At 43.3% G+C, this 15,256-nt stretch overlaps 1 protein-coding gene across 3 annotated transcripts in view; it reads right to left on the bottom strand.

The window, feature by feature from the left end:
* The window catches only part of WDR66 (WD repeat domain 66), a 114,038-nt gene that overhangs the window by 36,353 nt on the left and 62,429 nt on the right, over window positions 1-15,256 (bottom strand). For all 3 annotated transcript variants that reach the window (XM_025402109.1, XM_025402111.1, XM_025402110.1), the window contains 8 exons: window positions 14,153-14,230; window positions 11,638-11,688; window positions 8,820-9,034; window positions 5,852-6,046; window positions 4,913-5,163; window positions 4,412-4,563; window positions 2,759-2,932; window positions 1,315-1,499 (listed from right to left, as the gene is read on the bottom strand). In XM_025402109.1, the coding sequence (XP_025257894.1) occupies window positions 1,315-1,499; window positions 2,759-2,932; window positions 4,412-4,563; window positions 4,913-5,163; window positions 5,852-6,046; window positions 8,820-9,034; window positions 11,638-11,688; window positions 14,153-14,230 (1,301 nt within the window). The remainder of the gene's footprint in view (window positions 1-1,314; window positions 1,500-2,758; window positions 2,933-4,411; window positions 4,564-4,912; window positions 5,164-5,851; window positions 6,047-8,819; window positions 9,035-11,637; window positions 11,689-14,152; window positions 14,231-15,256) is intronic.

Raw genomic sequence — 15,256 nt, 5'->3', positions numbered from 1 at the left:
TAGTGTCTTCCCCATTTCATGCCTTCAACCATCCTGTGCTCCTGACTCCAGCCCAGCCTCTCCCAGGACCTCCACACTCCAGAGCCTGCTTCGTGGATTCCGACCTGAATGTCAAGCAGGCATGTGAAGCTTGCCTTGTGCAGTCTGAGCCCCAGTGTATCTCGAAGCTCTCCTTCTGTTGCCCCCCTCATCTCTTTAAAGGCCCAGTCCATTCCAATGGCTTCGAGAGGTGTCTTCCCTCACACCTCCTTTTCCCTCCATTTTGTTTTGCCAGCAGGACACATCCAGAATCTGACCCTCCCTTCTGCCCTCAGGGCCAAGCCGCCATCAGCTGTCACATCAGTTTCCCCAATCTTGCTTCTACCTTTGCGCCCCAGAGTTTGCTCTCTGTACAGAAACCAGACATCATTGTAAAGAATCAATCAGAACATGTCATTCCTCTGCTCAAAACCCTCCACTAGCTCTCGTCTTACCTGGGAAAGAGCCGGAGTCTCCAGGGTGCCGTGTGCCAGGCACCAGCCCGCACCTCTGACCCACTCTCCCACACCCTCTCTTTGCCCATTCCACTCTGGCCTCGCCAGCCTTCGCAGCATTTCCCAAACCCTAGACGCCCCCCACCTTCACTTATCGGCCCTTGCTGATCCACTGTTTTTCCTCCAACCGGGTGGCAGCCCCTCGCTTTCTTCAAGTCTCTGTTCAGATGCTCAGATGTCCCCTGCTCTCCAAGGCCTTCCCTGCCTCCTCATCTTTTCATCCTGCCTTTTCCTTTTTTTTTTTCTTTGCACAGACCTGATTACCACCTACCTACTACCTGGCTACTTGTTCACACTATTGCATCACCTGCCCCCCACCAACATGTAAACTACACAGTGATGGAAACCGTTTTGTTTTCATCCTTGTCTTCAGCACCTAAAACAGTACCTGGCTCACACAGGGTGTAAACAAAGGAGTGCTAGCAATTAAAGTTACAACTCCTTTGAGACCCAAGAGTAAGAACAAATCAAACGATTGTTAGTAGCTGGGTAAAACTATGTTTTTCCTAACGAGAGGAGAACAGGAGACAGCATCAGCAACCTTCCCAGGGCCCCAGGTCTGTGTCCTTCCTGGATTCTGCACATCTCACCTCCACGCAGGGCCACATGACCTTGGTGAGAATTACTTACGTTATCTGTGCCTCAGTTTCCTCCTCTGCAAAGCGAAGAGGATGATGATAGTAGCCAAGCTGCTTGCAGGTCCCTGCATAGAGACTTGAAACAGGCTGGGGGCAGAGAACTCGATCCACACCCCCTGCAGTGGGAAGCTGCAGGTGCTTACCTGCACATTTTGGTGGTAGAATTAAAAAGCTTCACTTTGTAGCCACTGTTGCAAATAAGCAGGAAGAGTTCCCTGGTGAGTGGTGGGTACCAGACCATGCAGGTGGGATAGCAGCCCTGGTCTGTGTGGTGAATGTCCAGGACTTCCAGGCAGTCTTTGTAGCTCCTGAGAAGATCATACTCTATCTGCAGAGGAGCCCAGATGGACACACATGAGGACCGAGCCAAATTAAAGGCTCAGCTAAAGAGCCCCTAGCTCTTGGGTGACAGCCTTTATAATTATCAGCAACAGTGCTGTTCTCCAGGATATGGTATCAGGTCTCCTAACAGAAGACTTGCCTAGAACCGACACTAAGTCATCAGTACTGAGAATTCACTATCTGGAAGACAATGAGCTGAGTGCTCCAAAAACATCTGTCATGTCATCCTCAGAACTTCCCTGCAAAGGAGTACTGTTGTGCCCATTTTACAGATGAGAAAACAGATGTTCAAGGATGGTCAGAGTGGCTTATCCAAGGTCACATAGCTAAAAAGTGGCAAAGTAAAAATTCAAAAATTCACATTTAGATCCAGCTGACTCCCACACCTAACATCTTACAGTTCTGTTATACTGTGTCACTTATTATCTTAGGAACTAATTCATCTAAATCTCAGCCCAGCACTTGGCAATCGCAAATCAGCAGCCGCTGAACTGGGTCCATACAGGTATGTTTTCGTAGGCAGGGCAGAATAGATGGATGGTTGGATGGTTGGATGGTTGGATGGATGGATGGGTGGGTGGGTGGATGGATGGATGGATGGATGGACAGACGGATGAATGAATGGATAAACTGAATAAAAGAAGGAAGGCAAGAGACAGAAGGGAGGGGTGGGGGAGGGAGGGAAGAAGAAAGGGAGGGAAGGAAGGGAGGGAGGGAGAGATGGGGAGAGGAAAGGAGGGAGGGAGGAAGGAAGGAAGAACAGACAGATACACTGACTGGTTGATTTTGAATCCATTTCACCTGACCCTGTAATATCGCATTTGCCACTGTCCCTACCTTTTCCTCTTATCTCACAACGTCTCCTAGTTTTCATATTTAGGTAGCAGCCTGGCCCCAACTGCTGGACACGAAGACAGTGTTAGTGAGTGTCGGCCCTCCTCATGCACACTGGGAGGCGAGGGCGGCTGCTTTCCACGCTGTGGGGAACTCCCCGCTCCCTGCCTTCTGACTTGTTGCTGCCTGGAAGCCTCCTCGTCCAGAACAGGAATCCCCAGGTGGTGTCCCAGGCACGTTAAGGCAAAATGCCAACCTGGCAACCTGCAGAGGTTTGTGATCCTTCGCTGTGCACTCATTTTCTCCAACAAACACACATACTGTGCGCCTGGCTGTATGCAATATGCCAGGGATGTCACAAGAGTGAGACACAGTCCTGGTGACCAGGTCAACGAAAAGTAAATAGCTCACCAAGAGCCTGTCTGTCCCAAGGCTCAGCAGTCTAGGCTCATTGCTGTCCAGGTAAACCCCAAACAGGAGACTTCGAATGCTTTTGCGATGAGAACGAAGTCTTGCTAAGTACTCCCAGACCCTCTGTCCGTTTCTGACCACCAGCATGTAAACAGCCACAGTAAAACTTCTATCCTGAAGATGAGCAAAAGAGAAGGAGTTATCCTGTTTTATGTTTAGCAAATTAAGAATCATCATTATGGGCCGGGTGTGGTGGCTCATGCCTGTAATCCCAGCACTTTGGGAGCCGAGGCAGGTGGATCACCTGAGGTCAGGAGTTCAAGACCAGCCTGGCCAGTATGGCAAAACCCCATCTCTACTAAAAATACAAAAATTAGCTGGGCGTGGTGGCACACACCTGTAATTCTAGCTACTTGGGAGGCTGACACAAGAATTGCTTGAACCTGGGAGGAGAAGTTTGCAGCGAGCCAAGATTGTAATACTGCACTTCAGCCTGGGCAATAGAACAAGACCCTATCAAAAAAAAATGCTAAGAATATTTTCTTCAAAAAAATCTTAGTCTATTCAAGCAAATAGTAAAACAATTTCCATTTTAGTTTTTTGTTTTTTTTTTTTTTTTTTAGACAAGAGTCTTGATCTGTTGCCCAGGCTGGAGTGCAGTGGCCTGATCACGGCTCACTGCAGTCTCAGTCTCGTGGGCTCAAAAGATCCTCCAGCCTCAGCCTCCTAAGTAGCTAGGACTACAGGCACACACCACCATACCTGGCTAGTTTTTTTTTTTTTTTTTTTCATTATTTTTTGTAGAGATGGGGTCTCACCATGTTGCCCAGGCTGGTCTCGAACTCCTGCCTCAAGCAATCTGACTGCCTCGACCTCCCAAAGTGCTGGGATTACAGGTGTGAGCTACATCTGGCCTAATGTCCATTTTACAGACAAGAAAATTAAAGTTAAAAGCAGAAAACTGAAAAGGTAGTCAGGGAAAAAGTATGAAGGTGACACTATGGTCTTACACTCTTCCCTCGCTGTCTGTGGAAAGGCAAAAGCCTGATTCTTTGTGCCTTTGTCCTCCCGTTTCTTTGTCCAGCTACATACAATAAAAAAGCCATGTGTCTTTGAAAGGTATGAAGGCTGCGAGTGAACCAGGTCGGAGTGGGAGCCTGGCCTGAGGGGACACAGAGGCTGGACTGTGTGTGCCCACAGTGTGCTGAGATGGCTTTGTCTTCAGAAGCATTGTGTACACAAACCAGAGGAGTGGCCGCACCAGCGTGGAGACGGAGAGCGCTGGAAGGGACAGGAGTTTAGTGAAGACCACTGCTTTTCCCCTCCCAACATACAGACAGACCAACATAACTGCCTTATAGCTCACTGTAACCTCAAACTCCTGGTCCCCAGGGGTCCTCCCGCCTCAGCCTCCTGGATAACTGGGGCTACAGATGTGTGCCACAAGGCCTGGCTAATTTTTAAAAAATGTTTTTGTAGCAATGGGGTCCTGCTGTGTTTCCTAGGCTGGTCATGAACTCCTGTCCTCCAATGATCCTCCCACCTCAGCCTCCCAAATCATTGGGATTACAGGTGTTAGCCACTATGTCTGGCCTCTTTTGGTTTCACATAAAATTGCTAAGCCACTGGATGCGTGTCTGTGAAAATACTTACAGCAGTTGCCATATACTGGGAGTCATGGGAAAAGCTTATATGAGTCACACTGGTTCTGGAATATTTGAAAGGCTCTGGGCTTTCATTTTCTAAAGACATTGCATCAAGAATGTAAACTGTCCCCTCTGTAAAACCAGCTCCAAGAAGGGCTCCTGAAATGACAAGCCAGAGAACAACGATGGAAAAGGATTACATTCATTCAAGAGATGTTGAGTCTGTGCCAGGCTTTGTTCTGGGTGTGGAGAAGACAGCAACTAACACAACAAAGCTCCTGTGCAGAGAAATGAACCGAAACGCATGATCTCCTGGGGTTAGCGCACAGAGACACGCAGAGAGCACTAGGCCCAGAACACCATGGGAGCCCCAGAGAGAAGGCGCCTCATCCAGCCTGCTGGGGATTGGAGTCGGGGAGACTTCCTGGAGCTATGCCAGCCCAGGTGCATCCATCCCTTTTGGGGCTGTCCATGTGGAACCGATGGTAGGCTGATAAGATGAAAATACCTTCCGGGTTGTAGGTCAGACTCTGGACTCCAAGCCCCTTCTCAAAAACCCTGCTGAAAAGATATTGTTTGTTTTCATAATTCCACACTTTGATCATCCCACAGATGCTCCCGATGGCAATGAGGGGTTGATAGGGGTGGCAGGAGATGGCACAAATGGCATCCTTGGGCTCTACAAATAACTTCTCAAGTTTGGTCCCATCTGTTGTTAAGTGGTACACCGCGGCATCAGATGTTCCAATGATAAAATTCCTGTTTGCCAAGGAGAGACCAAACAATATCAGTGTTTGCAGGGAATGGGGCATGCCAGCTATTCTGCTTCTAATTGCACATAAAACGCCTCTGTCGTCTGTAATTTAGTGACATTATTAACCCAACATTTCCAAAAATATACCACCAATACCCAACAGCCTCCATTTGCAAGTGAAAAAGCCCACTTTTCTCCATGTAAATTGAGTCATTAAGTATGCAGATGGACAGTCAGTTGTACAATTAGCTAATCTGCACATGCAAATATTCATTTGTGTATGCAAATATGGAGTTTGGTGCACACATACAGATGTGCCTGTAAATACTGCAAGGGTAATTAAGCAGACTCACAGATAATTCGGTCTTGAAATGTTATGGCTATTAATTATCCAGTGCCTTTAACCGCAGTGGCTAGGACAAGCTCAGCTTAGAGAAAAGAGACCAACCTGCAGCCAAAGACTCCAGACTCAACAGAGGTGAGAGCTCAGGGATCAGGACCTTCCAGCTTCCAGTTACTAAAGAGTCTTAATATTAAAGTCATGCTTCATTAATTTTTTAAATGATCCAATAGTTATCACAATCAGCCAGGGAGATATCCCAGGAACAACACGAACCTCCCACTGCATGCAAACTAAAGAAGACAGTGATCATTTTTCAACCATTCTAGTGACTAGATTCATTAACAACTTACCTTACGACAAAAAGGTCACCTTTTAAAGTGCAGTCAGGAGGATAGTTTGATTTTTCGGTAGGAGGGGTTGCTGGGGTCTTTGAAAAGGACAGAGTTCTTATGGCGCCCAGTTTCAAGTGACTGTACCAGTTAACAATAGACAGGGTGTGATCATAGAACTTAATGTTACCCTTAATGTCACCTGTGACAATGTAGCTGAAATGGAGAATAACATCAGTTTTGCAAATAGCAATAATAACAAGTAGCATCTATATAATACCTAATTATATGTCAGGCTCTGGATTCTGGGGCATTGCAAAAACTTAATTTAATACTGCCTGATGAGAATGATTTTACTGTTATCCCAATTTACATCTAGGAAACTAACGCTCAGAGAGTTAAGAAATTTGCTCAGGGCATTGTGTTGCCAGATTTAGCAGATAACAATACAGATACCCAGTTACGTTTGAATATTTGTATAAAAAAATTTAGTGTAGCTGGACATGGTGGCTCATGTCTGTAATCCCAGCACTTTGGGAGGCCGAATTGGGTGGATCACCTGAGGTCAGGACTTTGAGACCAGTCTGGCCAACATGGTGAAATCCCGCCTCTACTAAAAATACAGAAATTAGTCAGGTGTGGTGGTGCGCACCTATAATCCCAGCTACTCGGGAGGCTGAGGCAGGAGAATTGCTTGAACACGGAAGGCAGAGGTTGCAGTGAGCCAAGATTGCATCACTGCACTCCAGCCTGGGTGACAAGAGCAAAACTGCGTCACAAAAAACAAAATAGACAAATAAACAAAAAATTTAGCCTAAGTATATCCCAAATATTGCATGGGGCATATTTATACCTGGCAATTTTACCAGGGCCATGTGGCTTGACTATGCAGGGAACCCAGGTATGTCTAAAGCAAAGTCCATGCTCTCTGCTAGGTTCTTCCCTGCCCACCAAGATCAGCCATACACAATGGCGGTGGACAAGGATTTACACTCCCCATATAACTACAGATGACCATGGAGAGAATCGCTCCACCAGTCCTCCAAAATCATGCAAGCTGGCAATGGGACACTAGCACTTTACAGGAAGGCACTACTGTTAGTGTGATCATAAAACCCTATCCAGTCAACACGGCAGAAGGCAGTGCCACGTGACAAAATGGCTTTCATTTCCAGTCCTCAGATCCATCCCAAATGGGCTTTTTAAAAAAGACTTTGACATAATTCTAATCACGGGGGGCAGACGAGGAGGATTTTCTCTTACATATGCAGAGTGGTTAAATGAGGTTTCTGATTAATAAGCAAGGCAGGTGGGCTGAGTAATTGGCTTGAACGTCTGCCACTGCCCTCTGCTGGACAGAAGCAGCAATACTGACCAAGTATTTTCAGAGACCTTTTCCTTCTTGGACTCACAGATCCTGACTGGGTTTTATTAACTTGGAGAACTCAGGCCTGGTCTTCACTGGATCCTAACCCCCAACCAAGTAAAGGTTGATTGCATCATGGCCAACTGCAGTTCTACTATCTTCTCACCCCACTGAGTGAGGGTGACAATTTGCATTTCTCTTTGTAAAACCATGTCAAGACCTCACTGTTCCCCTGCATCAAAAGGCAAATGGAAGCAAATGGGCGTTTTGAAAGCAGATGGCCCAGTGACTCTAACCATATGGGCAGGGTCCCTGTCACTAGGCAGTTTTCTCCACACCTTCGAGAACTTCTCTCACACACTGATGATGGCTGCCATTTACCTAGGGTTCCCCTGCACCAAGCATGTGCAAAGAGTTTTACATCACTATCTCGTGAAATCCTCATAAAACCACTCTGAGAGAAACAGTATCATTATGCCCATTTTACAGATGAAGAAATAGAGGCTCAGCAAGATTAAGTTCCTTTCTCAAGGTCACTCAGTAAGGAAGGGACCCAGCTGAAATAAGAACCCTGTCCTAATTGAGGACTTAATGACCATCTGTGAGTCCCCACAGCCAGCCACTCAAAATCAGAGTTAGTGAATTTTATTACGTTCTGATGCATTTGATCTTCTCACAATGGGTAAATATTATTTTTGTTTTGTTTTGAGATTGAGTCTCGCTCTGTCACCCAGACTGGAGTGCAGTGGTGAAATCTTGGCTCACTGCGACCTCTGCCTTCTGGGTTCAAGTGATTCTCATGCCTCAGCTTCCTGAGAAGCTGGGACTACAGCCGCATGCCGCCACACCTGGTTAATTTTTATATTTTTAGTAGAGACAGGGTTTCACCATGTTGGCTAGGCTGGTCTCAAACTCCTGAGACCACCCGCCTCAGCCTTCCAAAGTGCTGGGATTACAGGTATGAGCCACCGCTCCGAACTGTAAATGTTATTTTGTAATCAGACAAAAACAATATAGTTATTCAAATTATTTTCTTACATTTACTGCATGTAAAATGTTGCATGCAAAATCTATCCAAATAGCACAGAAGAAAAAAATCTAGTTCCTTTTTGTTTCACCAACACAAAGGGATTTTTTTTAACATAATGCATGCTCGAGATTTTTTTAAAAATCCAATTAGTATAAATGGAACTATAAAAAGAAGTAAATCCACCCCCGATCCCTGATCTTAGTTCTCAGTTCTTTTCCTCAGAGGCAACCAATCTTCCCAGTTCATTGTGACTCTCCCCAGAATACCCTATGCATATACAAAATATGCATATACATCCAAAAGAGGTTTTGTTTTGTTTTGTTTTGTTTTTCAAGACAGGAGAGTCTCGCTCTGATAAACTCCTGGGCTCAAGCAATCCTCCTATCTCTCTTTCTTTTTTGTTGTTTGGTAGAGATAGGGTCTCACTGTGTTGCCCAGGCTAGTCTCGAACTTCTGACCTCATCTGATCCTCCCACCTTAGCCTCTCAAAGAACTGAAATTAGAGGTGTAAGCCACTATGCCCAACCTCCCATAACAATTTTAAAATACTTTTATAATCATCCATAGCTACCTTTTAATTAAGTTAAAATTACCTATCAATTGTAGTAAGCACAGTGATGCCCTCTTTCTGCAAATGAACCAATTTACAAGGCTTGATATAGGGAAAGCCCAAAAAGGTGGAGGCAGATGAGGGTGGGCGGTGTATGTCCCAGACAACCAGCTTCCCTTCCATTGTTGCTGAGAGTATTTGTGTTAAATTCAAGTGAAAGATGGACTGGCTAAACTTTCCCACAAGCTTGTTGAAGGTCTGTGTTTCAAAAGAAAGGTTATAGTTACTGTTGGTAATAAATATAAAACAAAGCATTTATCAACACGATATTTTATAATGTTATGCTGAAATATAGTGAGAAAAAGAGAAAGAAAAAGAAAACAATCACTAAAACCATCTCCCGTGGATTGCCATGGTCCAGGCAGTTCTGAACCTCTGGAGGTTTGCTAAGAGCAAGTGAAGGGTTATGTACTCTGTTCAATTACATTGTTTGTTTAAAGCAAATGAGAGAGTGGTTATTCACTGTTTATACCTGTTAAATTTCTCTTATGGAGGTTTCAGAGACTGGTGAAGAAACTAATGCCTGTTGTGAGTCAAAGCATGCACTGGTTATAAAATAGCATAAAATAATTCTCCCAGTCTCCTTTGATCATAAGGTATTTTCCCATCAGTAGAAAATACTGGCCGGGCGCGGTGGCTCAAGCCTGTAATCCCAGCACTTTGGGAGGCCGAGACGGGCGGATCACGAGGTCAGGGGATCAAGACCATCCTGGCTAACACGGTGAAACCCCGTCTCTACTAAAAAATACAAAAAACTAGCCGGGCGAGGTGGCGCGCGCCTGTAGTCCCAGCTACTCGGGAGGCTGAGGCAGGAGAATGGCGTGAACCCGGGAGGCGGAGCTCGCAGTGAGCTGATATCCGGCCACTGCACTCCAGCCCGGGCAACAGAGTGAGACTCCGTCTCAAAAAAAATAATAATAAAAAAAAAATAAAAAAATGAAAATATTTAAGCACTATACACAGAAATGCCCTATTCTCTATGCTGTCCAATTCTCTAATAATACAGAGAAGATCCGAAGGTTTACCTCTTCTGATTTGAACACAAGAGGAATAGTAAATAATAATTAGTCAAACAAGAGCACCAAGTTCTTTCTAAGAGCAGCACTGTTTCAACACATTTTTATCATTTCAAATGGCTCATTATTTGTGGATTCTGTATTTGCAAATTCACCTACTTGTAAGAATTGATTTGTAATCCAAAAATCAATACTTGCAGCACTCTCACGGTCATTTGCTGAAGTGCATGTGCAGTGTGACAAATAATTTTACTCACTCAACATGCACATTTCCAGTTGAGGGCAAGCAGGGCAATGCTCTGCCTTCTTGTCTCAGCTCTGACTATAAACAAGTGTCCTTTTCATGGTCTATTTAGTGCCATGTTGTTTGCATTTTTGGGTGCTTTTTCTTGGTGATTTTCGTATTTAAATTGACCCCCAAACATAGTGCTGAAGTGCTATCTAGTGTTCCTAAGCAAAAGAATGCTATGATGTGCCTTATGGAGAAAATACGTGGGTTAGATGAGTTTCGTTAAAGTCATGAGTTACAGTGCTGTTGGCCATGAGCTCAATGTTAATGAATCAATGTTATATATTAAATAAAATGTCTTTAAACATGAATACACATAAAACAAGGTTATGTATTGATCAGTTAGTTGGTGAAAATGTGACCAGAGGCTCAAAGAAACCCACCCTATATTTCCCTTAAGAGCAATAATTTAGTATCTGCTAATTTGGTGTTTACAGAGACTTTATAGAACATAACTACCAACAACAATGAGAATTGACAGTATTTTTTAGTACTTTCATTTATGAAAAACAAGTCTGCAGACAGAATAATCTCCTTGTGCCCATTCGTCTCAACTTTTTATTTTCTGTTTTTGTCTTTTGGCATGCCCTCTTAAGAAATAAATTTCTACAAATCATACCAAGAGAGAAGCAAGTATGCAGGAAACTCATCATCAGGTGCTCCCTGAGCGCAGGTTACATGGGCAGCAAATGCAGAATATGCTACAGGAGACGACTCAAGTTCCACCTCAGACACAAGAGCTTGCAGTAAGCAAGCAAGATAAAATGTTTTCTCAACATCTGGTTCATCTCCCTCTTATTGGCTCTTAAACATCTAAATACCTAATATCATGTATTATTCTGAAACTGAGCAGCTTTATAAGGGATCCACTCACGCTCAAAAACTCTGCTTATTCTTTTTTTTTTTTTTTAAATACAGGGTCTCGCTCTGTTGCCCAGGCTGGAATGCGGTGGCACAAACACAGCTCACTGAAGCCTCGATCACCTGGGCTCAAGGGCTCAAGTGATCCTCCCACCTCAGTCTCCTGAGTAGCTGGGACTACAGGCTCATACCACCCTGGCTGGTAATTTTTTTTTTTTAATTTTTTTTTAGTAGAAACAAAGTCTAGCCTGTGTTGCCCAGGCTGGTCTCAAACTCCTGAGCTCAAGTGATCCTCCCACCTCGGTCTGCCAAAGTGCTGGGATTACAGACGAGAGCCACTGCACCCCGCAACTTTCCTTCCTTGTCAATATGCACATACACATTCTAAAAGCCATCACTTTTTTATATTTTCTCACGGCAGTAACTCTTTTTATAACATTTTATTTTTAACAATACTTCCATTATTTTGAACCGACAATTCAATATGTATACGGGACCCAAGTAAAATTTTTCCAATTATTTCCCAGTAGCTTAATGTCAAGATGTACAAAGAGTAGCCCGAAGCAGCTAAGTTTGCACATAAATATTTATTCTCCACAAAATCTGAAGGACAAAAATGCAACAGGCATACTCACTTTTTCTGTTAAAAGTGGGGCGCTGTGAGCCAGTGTATCCCTCTCTTCATACTGATAAGAGGAAAAAATAATCACTACTCAAAAAGACCCAGTTTCCAAAGGAAGAACTATATTAATAATAAAACCAAAACAAATACATCTAAACAAGGTCAGAAATGTGCATTTTCTACAGGTGAGAGAACTTGCTGCCTTGGGAAATATCTAAAAACATTCTGAAAGAAAAGCAAATACATAAAAAATATAAAAAATACCACAAATGATTATGACTTTTATTTTTTTTTGAGATGGAGTTATACATTAAATAAGGTGTCTTTAAACAGAAACACATCTATCGCCCAGCCTGGAGTGCGGTGGCGCGATCTCAGCTCACTGCAAACTCCGCCTCCCAGGTTCAAGTAATTCTCCTGCCTCAGCCTCCTGAGTAGCTGGGATTACAGGAGCGCACTACCGTGCCCAGATAATTTTTTTTTTTTTTTTTTTTTTTTAGTAGAGATGGGGTTTTGCCATGTTGGCCAGGCTGGTCTCGAACTCCTGACCTCAGGTGAATCGCCCTCCTCAGCCTCCCAAAGTGTTGGGATTACAGGCGTGAGCCACCGCGGCCAACCTTAAGGTATTTATTAAAGTTTTAAAGCCTTATTAATAGATAATTCGAATTTGTATTAAGTACTAAGTAAAGTCACAATTGGCTGGGCATGGTAGCTCACGCCTATCATCTCAGGACTTTGGGAAGCCAAGGTGGGTGGATCACTTGAGGTCAGGAGTTTGAGACCAGCCTGGCCAACACAGAGAAACCCCATCTCTACTAAAAATACAAAAATTAGCCAGGCGTGGTGGCAGGTTCCTGTAAGCCCAGCTACTCGGGAGGCTGAGACAGGAGAATTGCTTGAACCTGAGAGGCCGAGGTTGCAGTGAGCTGAGATCGCACCACTGCACTGCAGCCTGGGTGACAGAGTGAGACCCTATCTCAAAAATAAAATTAAAAAAAGATATAATAAATATCTTAAATAATGACTGTCGCTGACAATCAGTGATTCAATGTGTTTTGGTTTTGCTTTACAATTTTTTATTGAGGTAAAATTCACTTAACATAAAATTAATCATAACCATGTTAAAGTGTCACTTAACATAAAGTTAATCATAACGTGTACAATTAATCATAAAGTGTACAATTCAGTAGTGTTTCATACATTCACAATGCTGAGCAACCATCTAGATCCAAGACATTTTCATAACCCCAAAAGGAAATCTCCTACCCATTAAGCAGCTACTCCGTCTCTCCCCAGGACTTGAAAACCACCAGTTTCCTCTGCATCTGTGGACTTGCCTATGCTGGACATTCCATAGAAATGGCATCATACAACATGTGACTTTCATGTCTGGGGTCTTTCATTTAGCATCATGCCTTCAAGGCTGCTCCATGTCACAGCATGTATCAGTACTTCATACAATAACATTCCATTGTATGGACAGGCCACATTTTGTTTACCTAATCATCAGTAGATTAACATTTGGCTTGTTTCTACCTTTTGGTTATTACAAATAACCATATAGCGCTGCTGCTGCTGTGAACATTTGTGTAGAAGTATTTGTTCGAATGCTTCTTTTCAATTCTTTTACATCTTACCTTGGAATTGCTGAGTCACATAGTTATTCCATGTTTAACTTGGAACGTTTTTTGTTTTGTTGTGTTTTGTTTTGTTGAGACAGAGTCTCACTCTGTTGCCCAGGCTGGAGTGCAGTGGCACCATCACCATCACAGCTCACTGCAGCCTCAAACTCCTGGGCTTAAGCAATCCTTCAGCCTCAGCCTCCTGAGCAGCTGGGACTACAGGCATGCATCACCATGCGCTGTTAATTTTTTAAAATAATTTTTTGTAGGGATGAGGTCTTGTTATGTTGCCCAGGCTAGTCTTAAACTCCTGGCCTCAAGTGATCCTCCTGCCTTGGCCTCCCATGGTGCTGGAAATACAGTCACAAGCCATTGTGCTCAGCCTCAATGTTTTTTATTCTCATGATTTGGCTCTGTGTCAGTATATGTATCACTAATCTGTTTGCTAATTCCTTTCTAAAAGGGAAAAAAGACCAAGGTCTCAAAAAAATCTGTATTTTAGAGCCAGGTATGGCTGGCTCACCCCTCTAATCCCAGTTACTTGAGAGGATAAAGTGGGAAGATCACTTGAGCCCAGGAGTCTGAGGCAGCCTGGGCAACATAGCGAGACCTTGTCTCCAAAAAAACCACAAAACTTGTATTTTAGTCTTGTTAAATAAATTCAAATAAACATTTGCCTCATTGCTTTAATAAAATTTAATAAATAAAATTGAATTATTTGCTTCTGATTTAATATGCTAATTTCAAATGGGACTAAACACTATAATTAAATAAAAACATTTTAAAATATATTCATTGCTTCTTAAGTAGAGATACTATATTGTTACATTACTGAAACATTCGTACTCAAAGAATGAACACATACTTCTACCCACATTTAAGACAAATCAAAATATTTCTACTTACCCATGCATAATATATTGCCTGTGTTTTACTATTGCTCACCAATTCTTTATTATTTGTTGGGTTAAAAGTAAGGTAGTTCTGAAATATAAAGTATGAAAATACATTAATGATAAATTTTCTGTTTCTGGTTAAGCTGAATGTTAAAATTAAATAATAATTTAATTTATTATTTAATTAAATTATTAAATAATAATTGGTATTACAGGAGTAGTAATACCAATTATTACTTAATTGGTGGCTCACTCCTGTAATCCCAACACTTTGGGAGGTCGAGGCGGGCAGATCACCTGAGGTCAGGAGTTTGTGACCAGCCTGACCAACATGGAGAAATCTCATCTCTACTGAGAATACAAAATTAGCCAGGCAGGGTGGTGCACGCCTGTAATCCCAGCTACTCGGGAGGCTGAGGCCGGAGAATTGCTTGAACCCACGAGGCGGAGGTTGTGGTGAGCAGAGGTCGCGCCATTGCACTCTAGCCTGAGCAACAAGAGCGAAACTCCATCTCAAAACACACACACACACACACACACACACACACACAAATGAGTAGGAATATAAAACAGAAAAGATACAGCATTTGGTAAAAAATAGGAATATCATTTAAATACTGGTAAAATAAATAGTGTCAAATGTGTTCCCCTTCCAGTCTGATCTATTATATTTCATCATCCATAAATTGGAACAAGCTTTTCTTTTCTTTTTTTTTGAGCCAGAGTCTTGCTCTGTCGCCTAGATTGGAGTGTAGTGGTGCCATCTCAGCTCACTGCAGCCTCCGCCTCCTGGGTTCAAGTAATTCTCCTGCCACAGCCTCCCGAGTAGTTGAGACTACAGGCATGTGCCACCATGCCCAGCTAATTTTTATATTTTTAGTAGAGACGGGGTTTCACCATGTTGCCCAGGTTGGTCTCGAACCCTACCTCAAGAGATCCACCCGCCTAAGCCTCCCAAAGTGCTGGGATTACAGGTGTGGGCCACTGCACCTGGCTGTAACAAGCTTTTCTGACAGTGATCAATTTAAAATAATAACAATAATAATAATAAAATAAATTGGAACAAGCAAAAGTAAACCGGTATTCACCAATAACCTTTATTCTGTATCCTTTT

The sequence above is a fragment of the Theropithecus gelada genome, chromosome 11, assembly GCF_003255815.1.
Source record: "Theropithecus gelada isolate Dixy chromosome 11, Tgel_1.0, whole genome shotgun sequence".
NCBI lineage: Eukaryota > Metazoa > Chordata > Mammalia > Primates > Cercopithecidae > Theropithecus > Theropithecus gelada.
The sequence above is the reverse complement of the archived record's forward strand: the minus strand, read 5'-3'. Positions and strand labels throughout refer to the sequence as shown.